This window comes from Saccopteryx leptura, chromosome 7, assembly GCF_036850995.1.
Source record: "Saccopteryx leptura isolate mSacLep1 chromosome 7, mSacLep1_pri_phased_curated, whole genome shotgun sequence".
NCBI classification, from domain to species: Eukaryota; Metazoa; Chordata; class Mammalia; order Chiroptera; family Emballonuridae; genus Saccopteryx; species Saccopteryx leptura.
Genome location: NC_089509.1, coordinates 47,737,427 through 47,758,773, shown reverse-complemented (window position 1 = coordinate 47,758,773; position 21,347 = coordinate 47,737,427). Strand labels below are relative to the sequence as shown.

General features: G+C 38.4%; 1 protein-coding gene across 1 annotated transcript in view; it reads left to right on the top strand.

The window, feature by feature from the left end:
- The window catches only part of IFIH1 (interferon induced with helicase C domain 1), a 57,784-nt gene extending 50,918 nt beyond the window's left edge, over positions 1–6,866 (top strand). The window contains exons 14-16 of the mRNA XM_066345647.1: positions 3,754–3,944; positions 4,400–4,493; positions 4,594–6,866. Of these exons, the coding sequence (XP_066201744.1) occupies positions 3,754–3,944; positions 4,400–4,493; positions 4,594–4,773 (465 nt within the window). The 3' untranslated portion in view covers positions 4,774–6,866. The remainder of the gene's footprint in view (positions 1–3,753; positions 3,945–4,399; positions 4,494–4,593) is intronic.
- The last annotated feature ends 14,481 nt before the right edge of the window (positions 6,867–21,347 follow it).

Here is a 21,347-nt window from a genome sequence, read left to right as displayed (position 1 = left end):
GTCATTGATATCTTTGTGGCTGAGTCTCCAGACAGATTTCATACTGAAGTGTAAATTCTAGTTTGATGGGCTGTGCTTTAGTCCAATTTCACATACAAAGAATCAAGATCCATCCTGGGAAGAGGCTGTCAGGGAGCCATTTCAGTGGAACCAGCCAAAAACTTTGATAATATAATTTTAAGGTGCCTGTAATCCAGAAAGACTCACCCATTCAAACCAACCTAGTAATTTTGGTTTGGTCCGGTTTGCTTGTACAGACACATTTTTTTTCACTCCATAAATATTTAAAAAATGCCTCCTATGTGCCAGGAAATATTCTAGGAACAGAGAGCAGCTAGACAAACAACAAATGCAGACCCCTGTAGCATGAAGTTTATATTCTAGTGTGTACATGGCGAGATTTGAGGATTTGAATAGAAACATTATACAAAAATTAGCCAGAAATATATCATATAGTGATAGTGCTGACGAATTAGAATAAGGTGATGTGGGAAAAGTCACTTGATGGGGACTTTAGGCTGAAAATTTGGGAAAGGCCCCTTAGAGGGAGTGACATTAAACTAGGTCTGAATGGAAAGAAATACATATTATGTCATCTAGCTGCATCTCAGTTTACAAACAGAGTTATTTGAGTGGTGAGAGTAATGCAGTGAAGAAAGTATTTCTACAATATTTCAGGAAATCCCCCATACCACTGAATTAAAGACTGTAAGTACTATAATAGCAAACAATCCATTTAGAAGAAAATTCACACCCTTGCATATGGGTGTGAATGTTAGTTTCTTAACATTGGAATCGGCTCTATCCTAAATAGAGTTTCACGAAAGGGATGCATTGCTATAACCAACTCCAAGGTTTCCTGGCCAGGTTTCTATGCAAACTTATATTTTAAAACCCTTTGAAATATAAGGCAAACCAAACACATTGTAGTGTCAATTCAAACATTTGTGGGCAAATAATGCCACTAGAATGTCATTGACTTACATTTAATGTCCCAAATGTATGAAATCAAATGGATGTTCTCAAAAATTGATGTTTCAAGACTAGTTGTATTAAGTAAACTCTAGAAAAATCTCAAGTTTGAGTCCATTTATTCCAGATAATCACAGTTCCCTTTAGGGGCCCTAGAATGGACTACCGTTTTAGTTCTCTTTGGGCTAAGTGACACAATCTCCTAAAACTACTCCAGGTGGACACTGACAGCAGGGATGCCAGTGATGTGAGGCACAAGTCACCACTACTCTGTTCAAAGCCCCCAGCAGATATTGCTAGTAGGTCACAGTACTCCTTCTGATTTGAGAATCCTTCTCATTTACTTAGTGTTGGATAACTGTAAACAATTATTGAGACTTGACATATAAGTGAGGTTTATTTTCCATATTTGATACATTACCAGAACTTCTAAAAATGGAATCTTCAACTTTTTCCCAACAGATTTTGCTACATTATTACTTTTTTTTTTCTGAAGTGAGAAGCTGGGAGGCAGTGAGACAGACTTCCACATGCGCCTGTCCAGGATCCACCCGGCATGCCCACTAGGGGCTGATGCTCTATACATCTGGGGTATTCCTCTGTTGCAACTGGAACCATTCTAGCACCTGAGATGGAGGCCATGAAACCATCCTCAGCGCCCGGGCCAACTTGTTCCAATGGAGCTTTGGCTGTGGGAGAGGTAGAGAGAGAGAGAGAGAAAGGAGAAGGGGAAGGGTGGAGAAGCAGATGGGCGTGTCTCTTGTGTGCCCTGGCCAGGAATCGAACCTGAGACTTCCACATGCCAGGCCAATGCTCTACTACTCAGCGAACCGGCCAGGGCCTACATTATTACATTTTATTTGGACTTTGATTGGAGCTGTCCCTGCTGTATATTTATTATAATTTATTTTTATTTTTCCCCCTAATTATTTTATTTGCTTTAATATTTTAGAACTACTCTTTTAGTTTCTGGTGTCCTAGTTACATATCTATACATTGACCTTGGTTTTATTTTTATTTATTTTTGTCACACTCATAGATGTGTCTAAATTGCCCACATATATGTGATCCTATGTCAAATCATCTTTTAATCAGCTCACTGAACCATAAATACATTACAAAACAACCTAATTAAACTTTTAGAAAACAGACTACTTCAATTTATTATATTGTTATAATTTACATATAATTTTTTTATTATTATATAATTATAATTCTGTTTCTGACTGATTAAACTATTCTATAGCTTGTAGGTTTGCTTGGAAGGCTTCATCTTTCTTTCTGTGCTAAATATGGCGGCCTGAGTCAAGGCCTAAAACAGAGAGACAAGAGCCAAAGCGATGGGTTATGTACCTTTGTTCATCAACATTGATGATTTACTTTGATTGAAAATGTCCCACCCTGGCCAGTTGTTATCAGTGGATAGAGCATCAGCCCAGTGTATGGATGTCCCAGGTTCAATCATGGACAAGACACTCAGGAAAAGTGACCAGCTTCTCCTCCCCTCACTCTCCCCTTCCTCTGCCAGTGGCTCGATTAGTTCGAGCATTGGCTCCTGGGCATTGAGGATGTGGGTCCCAGCATCAACCTCAGGTGCTAAAAATGGCTCAGTTGATTGAATATCCCCAGAGGGGGATGGCTGGGTAGATCCTGGTTGGGGTGCATGTAGGAGTCTGTCTCACTATCTCTCTTCCTCTCACTTATAAAAACAAAAAACATAGACAAAAAATATCCTTTAGGTCTTAAGGAACACAATGGTTTCCTCCATAGTATAATATAAATTTATCATTTAAAAGAGGTTCAGTGTAGAGGTAAATTACTTAAGAACTAGGTTTTTCTACTGTGAAGTTGTGTAGGTATGAAAACTGATGAGCCTCTACTTCAAGTTTTGTGTCTTTCATAAACTAGATGGTTTCTGTGATGAAATAAGTTTCATCTCTAGTCACTGGAATTGGAATACATGGTGTAAGGGGTAATCTAGAGTCATAGGATAGCTCCATGATGTCATGAGGACTCCATGACATCTCTTCCTTCTCTGCCTTTTAAGTGTTTGGCTTTTATTCTTAAGGCCAAGGATGACTTTTAGAATTTTAGCTGCTACATGCTCATATTAGGTAGGCAGGAAAAAGAAGATGGCAGAGACAAAAGTACACATTCCAACTCTCTGGTACACAAGGAGCCTTCCTGCAAATACCACTTAACATTTTCTTATGTCTCATTGACCACTGGCTTGGAAATATAGTCATTTAGGTAGTATATTTCCACCCAGAATAAAATTATAGTGCTGTTCCTATAAACAACAGATACTGGATGGGAAACTGGTAGTTTCTGTCACAAACGTGAAAAGAGATTTTGTTAAGGAGATTGGCTAAGTTAACAAAGGTCTAGAAATTATAACATGAGGAACAATGAAAGAAACTGCAGAGCTTATCATAGATAAGACTATGGTTAATATAATAACAGTGTCTCTTTAAAGAGATTTGTATGGAAGAAAGTTTAGAATTATTTTATGAGACATTTAAAACTAATGAGGTGGGTAGAGGGAGAGATTTTGCTAAGGACTTTCAATAGAACTTTTAAAGAATATAATGGGCTGTTTTTGAGGGTTCCACATTTTTATGATTACATGAAGGTTTGTATACGAAATTCTTTGTGGGCCATTTCATCATTATTTTTATTTCTAGACCATAGGACAAGGGTATATTTTCATAACTATCAAAGGTTTTTGAATTCAAGGATACTTACTTCAGTGAAAAAATGAAAATTCTTTTCTCAATGCAGATTTTAGAATTACAGATGCAAAGTTTATTGGAAAAGAAAATGAAAATCAAGAAAAGTATTGCAAAGCATTGTAAGGAAAACCCATCTTTAATACATTTTCTTTGCAAAAACTGCAGTGTGCTTGCCTGTTATGGAGATAATATTAACGTAATCGAGAAAATGCACCATGTCAATATGACACCAGAATTCAAGTAAGTCCAGGAGGACTCAATTTGGGTTTTTTTTCTGTACAAGGTGAAGCAGGTTGTACTTTAAATGTTCTTCCAAAATAGTACAAATTAAAGTTATTATTTTTCAGAGCTTTTCCTCTTTTAACTTTCTCATATTCTATCTCTATTTCAAATGTCTATTTTTCAAATTTACTGTACTGGAGAGGGAGGGAGAAGTGTAAGGCTCAAAGCCATTTTGACCCAAGGCATATCAGTGTGTGTGTGCTCATAATCTCAAATCTTTGAACAACTTCAATCAAGTTAAAATCATTAACAGACTTGAAAGAAACCACAAAAGGCAACATGCCCCTTGAGAGGTGGGAGTGGAAGGGGCGACTGGCTGAGCACGAGTGTCAGGTTCAACGGCACACACCCAGGGGGCTGCATGTTGATCAACTCAATTCTCAGGGATGTTTCTCACTCCTTGATAATCTTAGGGAACTCTACATTGTGAGAGAAAACAAAGCCCTGCAGAAGAAGTTTGCAGACTATCAAACAAATGGTGAGATTATCTGCAAAAGATGTGGCCAGGTGAGTAAATTGCTATGAGTTTATTCTTACTTTGGCCAAAAGGAATTTTTAATTTAATGTGCATTTATTTATTTTTCTCTCTCTCTCTGTTGTTTTGCAGGCTTGGGGAACAATGATGGTGCACAAAGGCTTAGATTTGCCATGTCTCAAAATAAGGAATTTTGTAGTGTTTTTCAAAAATAATTCAACAAAGAAACAATACAAAAAGTGGGTAGAATTACCTATCACATTTCCTGATCTTGACTATTCAGAATATTGTTTTTGTAGTGATGAAGATTGACATTTGGTTCAAGATTCTTTTAAAATATTGTCAACTTAATACTTAATATGATTTTGATTAATATTTTTATTATACTAAAGAACTGATGTGAGAATTAATAAAATAATTGCTCTCCTCTGAGATGAACAGTATAGAAGAAAACAATATATCATGCTTTCAATTATTCATCTTATTTATGTGCCGGAGTAAAAAAAAAATCCACCAGTAATACTCATTAGTGTGGAGTGCTGTGGATAAAATGCAGGAGTATAAATGAGGGTCTAAGATATCAATTTCAGTCCTGTCACTCATTTTTAAAATAAAATTGAGCAAATCAGTTCATCTTTCTGAACCAGTTTCCTATTGGTGAAATGATTAGAATATATCTGCGTTTGCTTTTATTAGTTTTCTATTGCCGCATAACAAATTACCATAAACTTAGTGGTTTAAAACAACACCCATGTATTATTGCACATGTTGTGTAGCTCAGAGTTCTGGGCAGTGTCTTCAGCCTTCAGCTCAGGGTCTCAGAAGGCTGAAATCAGGCATCAGCCGGAGGACGTTATCATCTGGACGTACTTGGGAAGAATCACTTCCAGGCTCTCCCAGGTTGTTGGCTGTCATCTCCTTGCAGCTGTAGAGTGGGATTCCTGTTTCCTTACTTGCTGTCCGCTGGGATCACTCTGAGCTCCTATGGCCTCCCTTACCACATGACTCTTTCTCAGCACAGCTATTGCTTTTTCAAGGCCAGCAGGAGAATCTCTCTCCCTCCTGAGTCGACTAAGATGAAGTCTTAACTGTAATCACAGGGGTGACTATCTCATCCACACATGAGATGAGGGGATTTTCCAGGGTATATACAGCAGTAGGCAGAAATCCGGGAAGCTATCTTAGAATTCTGCCTCCCACACCACTTACCCAACTTTTGTTAATAAGTGATATAGGTATATAAAGGAAAGCCTTCAAAAAATATGAAGTGCCATAAAAGGCAAGATATTATTAACAAGCAGCACCAGGTGGCCTAAAGCTTATTTCCTCAGCTTTCCCTCCATGGACATTACACTATGCTCAAAAATTACCTCATGACAAGAATGGTGGCTAAGTCCAGACCAGTTGTTAACATCTACAAGATCACCTGTATCATTGGAGATGTCCAGGTTCACATAGAATCTAGCAAGGAGCAGAAGCTGGATGTTGTTCGAGAATAAAGAAAAAATGCCTACCTTCACCTCCCCTAGCCCCAAATGGAAGAGTAAACTGTCAGTGGCTGTGACATTTTCAGTGTTTCTGAACTAAGTATGAATGCAGGGTCCAGAACTTTCCTGTTCTCCCAGTAGACGAGCAGCCTCTTTTGGCAGAGGAGCCACGTCATTGAGACAAAGCCCCAACTGACCATTTAAGCCAAGCTTGTCCAGTTTCACAGGTGTTCTGCTTCACAGAAAGTGATTTCCTATGACTAAGGAGAAGCAAAGTGTTGGAGGGGGTGAAAAGAAAATTCTTCTGTGGTTTTGATGGATCAATTAAATTCAGTCTAACACTAGCTTTAAATCTTGATAAGACTTAATTAAGCAAGGGTGAATATTAACCAATCAGAGTTCTTGGGAATGGAAGAGGACAAAGGAAGATTATAGTTTCTTAAAATACTTCTTAAAACTCCAACTGAGTCCACTTAAAGTATTGCTCTTTTCTAAAACATGTTGGAAACTATGCAAGAAACCAAATGCATAAAATACCTAAATGTACTACTGAAACACATGTAGACTAGTTGTTTTTTGTTTGTTTGTTTTTTGGTTGTTGTTTTTTTTTTTTACAGAGACAGAGAGTCAGTGAGAGGGATAGATAGGGACAGACAGATAGGAACAGAAAGAGATGAGAAGCATCAATCATCAGTTTTTTGTTGCGACACCTTAGTTGTTCATTGATTGCTTTCTCATATGTGCCTCGACCGTGGGCCTTCAGCAGACTGAGTAACCCTTTGCTCAAGCCAGCGAACTTGGGTCCAAGCTGGTGAGCTTTTGCTCAAACCAGATGCACCCACACTCAAGCTGGTGACCTCGAGGTCTCGAACCTGGGTCCTCCTCATCCCAGTCTGACACTCTATTCACTGCGCCACTGCCTGGTCAGGCTAGACTGTTTTTTTTGTTTTGTTTTTTTTTGTTTTTTTTGTATTTTTTGTATTTTTCTGAAGCTGGAAATGGGGAGAGACAGTCAGACAGACTCCCACATGCGCCCGACCGGGATCCACCCGGCACTCCCACCAGGGGCAACACTCTGCCCACCAGGGGGCGATGCTCTGCCCCTCCGGGGCGTCGCTCTGCCGTGACCAGAGCCACTCTAGCGCCTGGGGCAGAGGCCAAGGAGCCATCCCCAGCGCCCGGGCCATCTTTGCTCCAATAGAGCCTTGGCTGCGGGAGGGGAAGAGAGAGACAGAGAGGGGGGGGGGGGGTGGAGAAGCAAATGGGCGCTTCTCCCATGTGCCCTGGCCGGGAATCGAACCTGGGTCTCCCGCACGCCAGGCCGACGCTCTACCGCTGAGCCAACCGGCCAGGGCCAGGCTAGACTGTTTTTAAGGTGTCAATAAATATCCGGTTTATTCACCTATGATTTCCAGTAATTTTTTAAATAAAGAAGTGTTATTTCTACTTCAAAGTTTTAAAATACATGTTTCAAATAGCATAAAATTTAACATGTGATGGTACCTGAAACTCAAACTATGGTGCATGTATTTCATTTAAAAACAATTGATAATTGTAGCACTTTGATTGTCATTGAACAGTTTACTACTCATAATATTTTAGGGTCATTTACAGAATATGCACATGACATGTAAACATCAGCCTGGAGTTGAAATTCCTAAGTTTTAGTACCCATAAAACCTTAAGTTAGTTGGGTGACATTGAACAACCTTATCTCATAGGGCCTGTGTTTCCTCTCCTGGAAAGTAAGAGATTGGTTAAATGATTTTCAAGGTCTCTTAGGACTCTGCCTTTTTCATAGTCCATGCTTCTGGCTCCTTGGCTTCTTCATTTTAAAACCTTGTCTAATACTTGCTGAGTATGAAGGTGGCTCCTATCTGCTAACAGGAACCACAGGGGTCTCACAGAACAGATCCGCTGATTGGAGTCATGAGTCTCAAGGCAGATTAGAAAGGTCTGAAAGTCAGGAAATTTTAGGACAACATGCATTCCCATGCATTGTAGATAAGAAATGTAAAAAGTTTATACCAGAAGTTTGAGATTTCATACCGTATGCTATTAAAATATAGAACTTATAGCTAATATAAATATTTTGAGTATAAGGCATTGAAGCAACACAAAATTAAGATATGGTTTTCTAAAGGATGAGTAGTATATACCATCAACAACTGCAGAAAATGAGAAAAGTTTTAAGAGAAGTGAATATTTTTCTCTGCAATTTAATAGTCCCTACATCAGAATGCCATGCCTTAGGGTAAAGGAGGCTTCTGGTATGGTTTTCAATTCAGTTGAACATAAAGCCAAAGAAGATTTAAACTTTTTCATCATTATTGCTTGTGAGAGACTTGCATACATTTACGTGCTGATGGGAAAGTGAAAAATATTAGCAATGTTCACCCAAAGTCAATTGGAGCATTATTGCTATTTTCTACCAAATACTCATGCTATCGTCTTTCCTGGTCACGTGATCCTTTCCCAAATGTGGGTCCTTTGCACATGGTTAGTAGCTGTTCTTCACCACCTCTTCAGCAGTCATCCTTTATGGCCTACAAAAATAAAACCCATGTGTCATTTCCCAATATCGAGTATAGTTCATGTTTTCAGAACTAGAATGGAGAGAACATACAAGGCAAGTAATGCTCACTCACCCTGAGCGTGATGAAGTTCTCATTTCCAAAATCTGGTAAGCAATTATATGAGTCACAGCAATAAAGAAAAAAGAAAATCATTTTATTTTCTTCTAAGAATAACAAAATTAGTTCGCAATGACTATAAACTTTTGTTTTCTTCGGTTTGTGAAAGTCTCCTTAATTAATTATACTAGAGATGCAAGTTTGCAACTTTGTTTTTGTGGGGAGAGCATGAAGTGAGACAAACTTGAGTTGGGTCCTCACTGGCTTTGTGACTTGGGCAAGTCATTTGACCTCTTCAAGACCAGAAGAAACTAATACCAACCTCAAGGGACTGTCATGAGAATTTGGGTATGGCATGGAACACACCTTGCAGTTAGCGCTTCATAGGAATTAATGTATGGAACATGGGAGTAGGAGTGGTCAGAAAAGCAGCAGCAATTATAGCACAGCTGCATGTTTAGCATAACAATAGAAAATTTTAGACCTACGTTTGATATTAAGTAGGATATATACAGTATTGGAGCCCCTACATCCAATATTTAGCCTAGATGGCTTATCTCAAGAAATAGTTGTACTAGCTATAATTAAACATGATCGCTATGAATATGTACTCGGTGTAGCTAGAAGGAGGATTTAATATTCAGCAACTTGTTCAGCATAAGCGGTGGTTGCCTTTATTTGTTTCTAAATCCCTAAGCATTTTTTTTTGTCAGGTCATAGGTTATAAAATAGGAAATACATATGGAAAGCATTGCAGATTTTTAAATAATAATTTTTAGATATTTTCAGCATGGGGTTTACCAAGTCACTCTTTATGTGAAGTTACTTACTCCATAGCATTTCATTTGAAAATGAAATTGGACAGTGATGAGCCCTATTAGTTCATAAGTTTTAAATCCAAATTATAAGCTAGATGCTATGTGGGTCTGTGGGAGGAGGGGGACTGATTGTAGGAAGTAATATTTAACCACACAGTTGTTAGAATATATATATTTTGGCCACTATTTAATGTGAATAAAAACTGATGAAGGATATTATCTTTTACATAGTAATTTCAAAGATGAACATTATTTTGACACTTATGAAAGAAATTTAAATGTTTAATTCAGTACAATATATGCATATAAATAAACTAGACATGAACATTTTTCAACTGAAATATCTCCTTCAAACCCTGTCTTCTTCTGTCCTTCATAAGAGCTTGTATTTTTTTTTTTTTTTTTTTTGCATTTTTCTGAAGCTGGAAACAGGGAGAGACAGTCAGACAGACTCCCGCATGCGCCCGACCAGGATCCACCCAGCACGCCCACCAGGGGGGCGACGCTCTGCCCACCAGGGGGCGATGCTCTGCCCCTCCGGGGCTTCGCTCTGCCGCAACCAGAGCCACTCTAGCGCCTGGGGCAGAGGCCAAGGAGCCATCCCCAGCGCCTGGGTCATCTTTGCTCCAATGGAGCCTTGGTTGAGGGAGGGGAAGAGAGAGACAGAGAGGAAGGCGCGGCGGAGGGGTGGAGAAGCAAATGGGCGCTTCTCCTATGTGCCCTGGCGGGGAATCAAACCCCGGTCCTCCGCACGCTAGGCCGACACTCTACCACTGAGCCAACCGGCCAGGGCTAGAGCTTGTATTTTATTGACTGCACACAGAATGAATGGGCTGCTGCAGAGTTAACACTTTCGTTTTGCATCCCTTAACAGGTCATGGAAATTAGCATGATTTTTAAGCTGTATGGATTTGTATAATACTAAAATGCAAAGCAAAAACAGAAACCAAAACTGATTTAGTATTACTTGGATAGATTCATATCAATTTGGTACCGCACTAAAGTTTCTATGACTAAACTTACTTTTTTTTATAGCATTTGACCCAAATATGCAATTTTGTGACTTTACGTTGCACAATTCATGTTAACCTCTCGATTTCAGAATTTCAACTTACAACTTTCAAAGGATTTATTTCATTAAACAAGTGAATCTCAAATTTTTCTCTAAAACACTGATGTTTCTTGTGTTTCATTAGTCTAAATAGTTTTTTTTTTCTTTTGAAAACTGCTAACCTCGTGGGAAAAGATCAGTTAAGGTTCCCTAAAATTTGTAATAAACAACTTAGTTTAGTGTTTTACTTTTGTCATTTATTTTGAGATAAAATGCAAACCTCAAATAAGAAGTAGAGTTTCATTCCATGTAAAATGTTTTTGCATGAGAAGTAAAAGAAGATAAAAATGAAGGTTAAAAAATAAAGAAAATGAAATAGAAGGAAAAAAAAAGAGACATTAACGTATGTAGACAAACAAATGAGAAGGGAAGAAAAAATCAATTTAAATGAGGGGTATACATATAATAAATGACTATTTCTTTCACATTTTCAATATTTGATGAAAAACATTCATTAAATATTTTCAGACTTATTATTGGATATTATTGTATTTTTAGGCACAGAAAGTAGTAAAGTAAGATCTTTTACTCAAAAGTATGGATCATTCACTCACTAATGAGTAAAGGAGTGGGCTTTAAAGATTTACTGACAGAGATTAGTCGCATGTATAAATATCAATTATGTGTGGAAGATAGTGCTCAGTGCCACAAGAGAAGGGAAGGAAAGATTACTTGGAACAAGGATGGAAGAGGGAAAATTGCATTGGACTCTGGAAAGTCTAGGAGATTTCTCAAAGTCCTTTTTGGGGTAATCTCATCTTGGGCATGGGGGAGGTTGGGGAGTATAGAGAGAAGAAAAAGGAAAACATGTGACAATTCATAAAAGTGAATTTTACCATCAAATATTGCTATGATGACTTCCCATTAGAAAAGGAAAAGTCAGCCTATGTTTAGAATAAAATATTTTTTGTTTAAAGTGTATAATAAGTTTGAGGTAACTTTATAGATAACATTTGATATAAAAATATTAGCTCTATTCACTTAAGTAATTATGAAATAGTTAAACTAGTATTCACAAGATTCAGTTTGTCCTTACGGGATTGAGAAGGAAATTAACCATTGAAGAAAGATGCCAAATTCTGAGTGGGGGACAGTCATGAGGAAAAATGAAGACTTCTTTGAATAGAGCTAGAGGTGGGAGGAAGACCGTGAGATGCCTGTGCTCTGATCATAGTCATTCTTTCCAAAGATACTTTGAGACCCAGTCCTATTTTGCCAACATTCTTCTATATAAAGGCCTCAGCAAATGGCCCAGCAAAGTCATCTTCTGGCCCTGCTGAGGAAAAGAATGTCAGATAACTATAGCTTGCTCTGGAAACAGGGTGACAAGTGGCGAGACGGTTAGTTGGTGCCATGTACATCTTTATTCACAACATTCTATTATTCATATACTTTAAAATCATTTTTAATATGCCTTATAATGGGTACTCAGTTTGAGCTATGAAAAACTGGTGTGTAACAACTAAACCTGGTAAATACTCTTTAACAAAGAGTGACTTTGGGGAGAAGAGAAAATGGGTATAATAAGCATTGCTGTAAATGGGGAGTGTGAAAAAAAGATGAGGAAAAATTTTAAGAGGTGATCCAAAATTTCAAGCCTGTTTACTGGCCAAGTAGTAAGACAAAGGGAGAAACTCAAGACCCGAGAAGAAGAGAAGAGGATGTAACTGCTGAAATGAAATGCATGAGGAGAAGGAAGAGAAGGCGGTCAAGGGCGCAGGAAAAGGCACCGGCTATCTACTGAGCTGGACTTTGGATTTAAACATGGACAAGGGTCCAGACCTAAGAAAAGTAATAAAGATTTTAAAACATGGTTTGAGGAAGGAAAAATGATTAATTAGAAACTGATTAGAGGATTGTCTTGCAGTATTAAGACTGGCTGAATTGATAGTAATAGATTTAGAACCAATGATTTAATACAGCAATTTCCAATCTTTTTTTTTTATTATCTCATGGCACACATAAACTAATTTCTAAAATTCTGTGGCACACCAAAAGAGTTCATATTTTTTGCCAATCTGATAGAAAACAAATAGGCATAACTCTGATTTATTCACACCAGACGAAAATTGTTGTGTTGGCTGTTGTCATTTTGTTATTTGACACTCTAAGAGAAAAGAGGTCAGTGCTCCTAACTAAATAGTAAGGTATTGCATGTTTTAAAAATTCTGTGGCACACCGGTGAAAATCACTGATTTAATAAATACGTGCAAGATATTAGACTAAGTTCTGTTACACTTATTCTTTGGTATATAAAAAATAAAAATCAGAATGTTTAAAATTTTGACGGGCTCAAAAAGCTTTAATTGTTCCGGTCCAGTGTAACCCAATCAAAATGGTCCTGTTTGTGGTTTCTCTCAGCAAGTGGTTGTGTCTAGAAGAAACCCAACATCAACTTCTAAATTAATTAAAAAATAAGTATTTATTTCTGATGCGCAAAAGAAAGTCCAAATGTAAATTGCCTATTATACAAATCTTTTCAAAGTCTGTTTTCCCAAAGAAATATTCATTATACATGAGAAATACTTTACCACCTCTTTTTCTTTTTTTTAAAATTCATAAAATAATCTCCCTAAAATATTTCGGTATTATTTTTTATTTTTTCTACTCTTTCTTCCAGTTTCTTTCTTTCTAATGTAAAGCAATATGGTATTACTGTGTTCATTTCTTTTTCTTGCTGTCCATTTTATTAGTCTCTACAGATACCTCAACCATGAATGGTTTTTCCACCCGAGAAAGGTGCACTGGGAAGTGGGGAATTTTTGTGAATATTCAGACTAACATTTTTGGTCCCTGCAATATCAGAATAAAACAGTGCCCATTATCTATTTATTGTTTCTCATCTCCAAATTCAACCTTTTTTATCTGCTCCCTACGTGTGCATCTGGGCCCTTTAAATATTTTTGTTCTTGCAGCTGGCATGACATTCACCTTTGCCTGTAGAAGGTGCTGGAGAGACGGCAGAGGAAAAGAAGAAGTTTTCCTTCCTGGTTGCTTGGCAAGCCCCTGCATTGTCGGAGGTTCCTCCCGCGTCCAGTCCCTCTTGTTCATGTGGGTTTCCCAGCGCCATGCTCCTCGGGGTTTCTAACCTGCGTCCTCTGTGTCCCAGTCTGATGCTCTATCCACTGCGCTACCACCTGGTCAGGCTATTTTTATTAAATTTTACCTGTTCATATTACTCTATGGTTTCTCCAACCAGAATGAACTCAGACTCAGATATCTAAAGAAATATAAGAATTGGTTCATCAGAAGTTATCATTTTCAAAGATCCGATGACTGTTATGTGTAAGCTTTGTAATTCACACAGGAAATGACTCAAATGCATCTGACCTATTCTCTAACCAGATAAATTATAAATGGCAGAATGTACTTTATATCAAGTAGTTTCATTTTCTGAGTCCAAACTACCAATTTTATAATACTAGTCATGGAACCAAAAATTTCTACCTTACATGAAAGACCATGTCATGAGGATTAAATGAGATAATATGTGTATCATGAGAAAAATAATTACTTAAAACTGGGACAATACCTTTTAGAGAGAAAGAGAAGTATTTTTGTTTTAGAAACCCCCTACCAGGTGTCTTTAGTTTTGAAGATGAAGCCTTCTTATGACTCCCTGGGGAATTAAAGCTAAAATGCTTTGCATAAAGCAGGATCAGTTAGAAGGAAATAAAGAGGAAGGGAGAAAATGTTGAAGAGAGAAGTCCCAGGAGGAAGCAGGAGTCTCTAGTCCAAGTAGAAATTATTTGTGGAAATTCCACCATCATTGTCCCAAAACTCCAGTAAATCTGCTACTTATATACTTGAATTAGTTATTATTTGGCACCAAGCAGGCGTTAGGGCCATCTGGCAGGGCAATATGGAAATGAGCTCAGACAAGAAAAGTGGATACAGGAAATTCCAGATAACAAATGGTAAACACATTGTACAGTGACTAACACAAAACATTCAATATTAATTAATTCATTCATTCATTTTGATTTGAGGTGTAAGATGCAATCTCTGACCTTGGGGAATTAACAAATTCATTGCAAGTTCAATGGTTATAGACACAAAATTATCAGAAAAAATATGAATATATGAAAATTGTATGGTATAAATTATAGGTATTGTAGAGTTCAGAAAGTCAGATTGAGAAAATCTTATGAATTAGAACGAATAAAGAATTTGAATAATAGCTTGTGAATATTAAATGTTCAATTCTTAGTTCTTTAAAATAATTTTAAAAGAAGAGTACCAAGTGCATTCTAAATGGTTGTATCAAGAAAGGAGAAAACATATTTTGCATATTTATTGGAATGTAATGCTGAGTCTGAGCTTGATTGGGTAACCAAAAATGGGTCATTTTAATTTTTTGAACAGTGGAGTGACATATTTTGGAAAGATGACCTATAAGGGGTTAGCAGCCTAAGTCATATTAAAGAAAAAAAAATGAAAGAAAAAAGATTTGAGGTTGCAGTTATTCAGGCTGAGGTGATGAAAATATGCATTTGGTTATTGGCAGTGAAAATGGAAAAAACGAGTGGTTCTGGAACACGCTCAAATAAAGTCACAATTTGGGAAGACGTGGTTGGCATGGAATTGATAGCAGTAAACAAAATAAATACAAAGGTACAGGACAGTTGGTGATAGAAGCAAATACAAGAAACTTTTTTTACATTACCTTATTTTTGCTCTTAATATGACTCAGTTCTGCTTGTTTGTCATCTAGTGGCACATGTGGTCATATTCCTGGCACATGGAGTAACAACAATTTTATTGTACTCAAGGACTTGCTCACTGAGCTCCAGCTGTTTCTTCATCCACCCACACCAATCATTTAGCTGTGGTGGATACCATTTCCTTGCCCCGAGGAAAAGGTTTAACATGAGTCAGAATCTCTTGATTTTTTAATAAAGTAAATGCTTTACTTCTCAAAGGCTCGGTTCCCCAGAAAAATAGCATAATGAGTCTCGTTTATTTCCTACATCCATTCTCACTCTACCAATGAGGGCAAACAAGTAGTATGATCCAGACACTATCTTGGTCTCTAAAGAACTAAGTGAAGTGTTTTGCATTACCATTCTAGTAAGGTCAGGCAAGTATGTTTCAGAGAATGCAAAAGAGGGTTTCTGTACTCCCTATTCTTTTTTTTTTTTTGTATTTTTCCGAAGCTGGAAACGGGGAGGCAGTCAGATAGACTCCCGCATGTGCCCGACCGGGATCCACCCAGCACGCCCACCAGGGGGCGATGCTCTGCCCATCTGGAGCGTTGCTCTGTTGCAACCAGAGCCACTCTAGTGCCTGAGGCAGAGGCCATGGAGCCATCCTCAGCGCCCGGGCCAACTTTGCTCCAGTGGAGCCTTGGCTGCGGGAGGGGAAGAGAGAGACAGAAAGGAAGGAGAGGGGGAGGGGTGGAGAAGCAGATGGGTGCTTCTCTTGTGTGCCCTGGCTGGGAATCGAACCCGGGACTCCTGCATGCCAGGCCGATGCATTGAGCCAACCGACTAGGGCCTGTACTCTCTATTCTTTCTAGTGCTACTCTGTCTCGGGCTGTGGCCTGCGATAATGATACCTTTGTCAGACTTTAAGATTATTCTAAGGCCCTACCCGGGTTTCTCAGTTGGTTAGGCAGTGGTCCCCAACCTTTTTTGGGCCAGGGACTGGTTTAATGTCAGAAAATATTTTCACGGACCGGCCTTTAGGGTGGGACAGATAAATGTATCACGTGACCAAGACAAGCGTCAAGAGTGAGTCTTAGACAGATGTAACAGAGAGAATCTGGTAATTTTTTAAAAATAAACATTGTTCAGACTTAAATATAAATAAAACGAAAATAATGTAAGTTATTTATTCTTTCTCTGCGGATCGGTACCAAATGGCCCATGGACCGGTACCGGTCTGTGGTTCGGGGATTGAGGACCACTGGGTTAGAGAATCATTCCCAGCCTGACCTGTGGTGGCGCAGTGGATAAAGCGTCAACCTGGAAATGCTGAGGTCGCCGGTTTGAAACCCTGGGCTTGCCTGGTCAAGGCACATATGGGAGTTGATGCTTCCAGCTCCTCCCCCCTTCTCTCTCTCTGTCTCTCCTCTCTCTCTCTCTCTCTCTCTCTCTCTCTGTCTTTCCCTCTCCTCTCTAAAATGAATAAATAAAAAAAAATTAAAAAAGAGAATCATTCCCATACACCAAGGTTGTGAGTACAATCCCTGGTCAGGGCACCTACATACATTAATCAACCAATGAAGTTATAGATAAGTGGAACAACAAATCATCCTCTCTCTCTCTCTCTCTCTCTCTCTCTCTCTACCCTCTTGCCTGTCTCTCTAAAATCAATAAGTAAAAAATAGAAAGATTATTCTAGATAGCTCTGCCCAATAAAACTATAGAATAATACACATAACTTTTTTACAATTTGCCAATAGCTACATTTAAAAAGTTAAAAAAGATGAGATTAATTTTACTAACATTTAACTCACTGTAATAAAAATATTATATTGACCTATTATCACTATATTTTACTTATTATGTGTAATTAATTATTAATACAATTGTATACTTTACATATATAATATTTTTTTCTAAGTGTCCCAAATTTGATATGTATTTAAATTCCTAGAACATCTCAATATGAACTTGCTAGATTTTAAGTGCTTGATAGACACATTTGGCTAATGGCCACTGTAGTGAATAGTACAATTCCAGACATTCAATTTTTTTTAAGGAAGACATAGATAAAATTCACCTTAAACATGAAGTTCCAATTTTCTCCTTTCAAGCTATTACCTAACATTGAATTCTTTTCATTTTTTCTTAATTTTCTGAAGTCTTATCTTCCTGGTTGTGCATATCTTTATGTCTGATAAAACAAATTCTTGAGAATACATAACAGACACCATGGTTCTCTGTCCATATCCTGCCTGCAGGGCCAAGACGCCCCCCTTCCACCTGAGTCTGGGAGTTTTCTGCTGATGCCCCAGCTGCTCCTGTCCCTGGGTATTATCCTAAGCTATGGGAAACTGCCATCTTTAGGGTTATGCCTTCTTGAGAGTGGACTGAGCCAAATGACTGATGAAGGGACAAAAACCTGGCCCCTTTTACTCCATCGTAGCTCCTGAGAATCCTAAAGGGTAAACTGAGACCTCTTTTGCAATTCTACTGCAGACCAGTGTCCCACTCTGCACCAACTTGCTTTCTTCACTTTCCTGCAGGCATATCTCTTTCTCTGTCTCTTTCTTTCTTTCTTTCTTTCTTTCTTTCTTTCTTTCTTTCTTTCTTTCTTTCTTTCTTTCTTTCTTCTTTCTTTCTTTCTTTCTTTCTTTCTTTCTTTCTTTCTTTCTTCAGATGAACAGGAAGGAAGAGAGATGAGAAGCATCAATTCTTTGTTGCAGCTCCTTAGTTGTTCATTGATTGCTTTCTCAAATGTGCCTTGACTGGTAGGGGTAGGGGAGCTACAGCAGAGTGAGTGACCCCTTGCTCAAGCCAGTGACCTTGGGCTCAATTCAGAGACCATGGGGTCATGTCTATGATCACACACTCAAGCCAGCGACTCTGCGCTCAAGCAGGTGAGCCTGCACTCAAGCAGGTGACCTTGGGGTTATGAACCTGGGTTCTCTGCATCCCAGTCCGATGCTCTATCCACTGTGCTACTGCCTGGTAAAGCATATCTCTTGAGAGCAACTTCTCCCTTATACTTTCCACCCCCCACAAAAACACCCTTATTATATCTCTCCATCTCAGAGGTTTTTTTCCTGGGAACCTAGTTTAAGAGACAACATAAAGTAGTCTCTCTTCTACCCAAGCAAGATTATAAGTAATGTTTGAAGTGAGGAGAGGGAAAGGCAGTAGTCAGGTTTTGATTTATTTCTGTGTATTGTAATTATCCCTCCTCACACATGAGCAATCTCTGACCCCCAATCTGTTCATTTTCATTGTCTTTCTTCTCTCTCTCTTTTTTCTTTTCTTCTTTTCCAAGTGAGAGGAGGAGGAGATAGTTTCCCACATGCACCCAACTGGGATCCACCTGGCAACCCCTGTCTGGGGCTGATGCTCTGCCCATCTGAGGCCATGCATGCAACTGAGCAATTTTTAGCTCCTGAGATGGAGGCTCCACAGAGCCATCCTAAGTGCCCTAGCTGGTGCACTCAAACCAATTGAGCCATGGCTGCAGGAGGGGAAGAGAAAGAAAGAGAGAGAAGGAGGGGGAGAAGCAGATGGTTGCCTCTGCTGTGTGCCCTGACCGGGAATCAAACTGAGGACCCCCATATGCCAGCCAATGCTCTTCCACTGAGCCAGCTGGCCAGGACTCTTTCTTCTTTTATATAGACTCTTTCCCAAAGGCCAAAGTGACAACTGCTTTAAAGGTATGATCAAAACTGGGAGTAAGCAGCAGCACTGCGTTGAAGCATGAGAAAATTATCCCCAAACAAAAACGGTATCAGCCGCATAATACAGTAGCCCGTACATTTCCTGACACTGACCGAGTACTGCAATCTTACTTATCTGGGCTCTCCAGCGCCTCCCCGCTTGCGCGGAGATGCAGAGCAGTTGTTCAGGTTCTGGTTCAAGGGAAATCAAGATTACTGTTGTGTTAGAACTTGGGCTTCCCTGCCACACAATGGTCCTCTGACTCTCACACCTGAGATGATTCTGGTGGAGGATGTTGGTTTTTTCCTCCTTTGATGACTTTATATCTCTGTCTCTCACACACATGTACACATACTCATTTAGGTTAATGACAGTTCATTCTGCACAGTACTTCTGTGGGCTCTGTTACAGATCTCAGAAAGTCATAATCAATTAATTATTCTTATAGCTAAGACCATTATAATCTAGGTTAGTAGAAGAGGGAAGGAATTATTTCCATTATTTCCCTTTTCCCACCCCCATATCTCAAGTCCTTTAAATAGTTTAAGATACTCAAGTCTTAGACCTGAATTAAGAATAAGAGTTAGGAGACATTGATTCTCCATCTGATTTGGTCTCTTACTGTAGTTTTTGTAACTAGTACAGTATCTGAAATATTCTTCTACCTGATTTCAGTATATAGACTATATTTAATATAATGATTAAAAGTATTTTGTGTTTCTGAAAAATCTTTTTTGGCCTATAAATTCAGGTTTAGAAAATTGAATAAATCTCACACAAGGTAGACTTTATTTCTTTTTCTCAAAAATTCTTGCTGCCTTTTTGATCTTGGTAAAATTCAGACGGGTGATGAAAAAGCACTTTAAAGCAGGTATTTACCTAAAGAGTTATGAAAAATATTTTTTTAATGGGTATTTTTATTTTGTCTCTAAGATGAGACTGTGAAGTTACTGTGCTTCTATGCCACCTTGGTGATGTTGTAATGGCCCCTAGAGGTGCTGCCTTTGCTGGGTATCTGGTACATCAGTGGCATTGGTTGTGAGACCAGTACCTGCACTGCATTGCTGCCTACTTCCAGCAGGGTAGCATGGAGTCTAATGGGAAGTACACTACCAAGTCTGGAACTTGTGTGAACCACAAGATGAACCCTATTGTATGTGGAGAGCCAGGAACCAATGGCCAGCTGCCTTCTACCAGCTCATCCAACAAGGCACAAAGATGATACCATGTTACATCCTCATCCAGGTCCAGTTCCATCACCAGGTAAGAGACGGTCTGTATCACAAGATCCTTTTGACCAATATCTTGCCCAAGACTGGGGCCCTGATAAGGAGGAAATCAAGAGAGGAGTGCTGGAAGGAGCTTCAGGCTGCAAGAAAGAGTCCAGAGGACTTGGAGAAGCTGTTGCTGCACAAAGTCTTCGAAGGAAACTGTCCAACCAACTTTACTATTTTTATCAATCTTATACCATTCATTCTCAGAGCCTTGATTGCCATGTATGAGCACAAAATCTTTATTCAAGGGATCATATGGGACATCAACAGCTTTGATAGATGGGGAATGGAGGTGGGAAAGCAGCTGGTTAAGAAAATTGAGCCTGAGCTTAATGGCAGCAAGCCAGTGACCTCTCAGGATTCTTCTACCAATGGTCTGGGCTGCATAAAACAAAACAAAACAAAAAAGTCCCATTATTTTGGCACGTGAACTCTGCAAACAGTTTTTTTCCCTATATCTCTAGCATTTCAAGAATTTAATCAAATGATAGCTCTTGTAATTAATTATAATATACTGGTAATATTATTTTTATACAGTATATTTTAAATTACAAGTTGCTAGAAAATTACCAGAGTGGAACATAGCATTGATTAGATATATATTCATTGAAATTTCACTAATTAGAATGTCAAAGGAAGTAGAATTGGCGTTCAACTAATTCTCACTTTACTAATCCATAAACAGATACTTCTCATAAATAGCTGGTAATCTTTCCTTAATTTACAAGAAAAACTAACTGAATAGCTGCAGTAAAGTATCCTATTACTAATTCTCCATGTTATAACAAACAGGCAATTCATATTGAAAACACCCTGAAGCAGTAGCACAAGGATTAAATGAGCATTGTTAGATAACAATAGTTAATATATAATTGTTTTATAATAATAAGTTTGGCATTTTAATGATCACACCTGCAAATGTTCTTGAGCATTGTCTAGTTCGGGCCGCATAGTAAGTAGGAGGTAAAGTCTATATCTTCCATTACCTTTTCTTTCCTTTCTTTCTTTCTCTTTTCTTTCTTTCTTTCTTTCTTTCTTTCTTTCTTTCTTTCTTTCTTTCTTTCTTTCTTTCTTTCTTTCTTTCTTTCTTTCTTTCTTTTCTTTCTTTCTTTCTTTCTCTCTCTCTCTCTCTCTCTTTCTCTCTCTCTTTCTTTCTTTCTTTCTTTCTTTCTTTCTTTCTTTCTTTCTTTCTTTCTTTCTTTCTTTCTTTCTTTC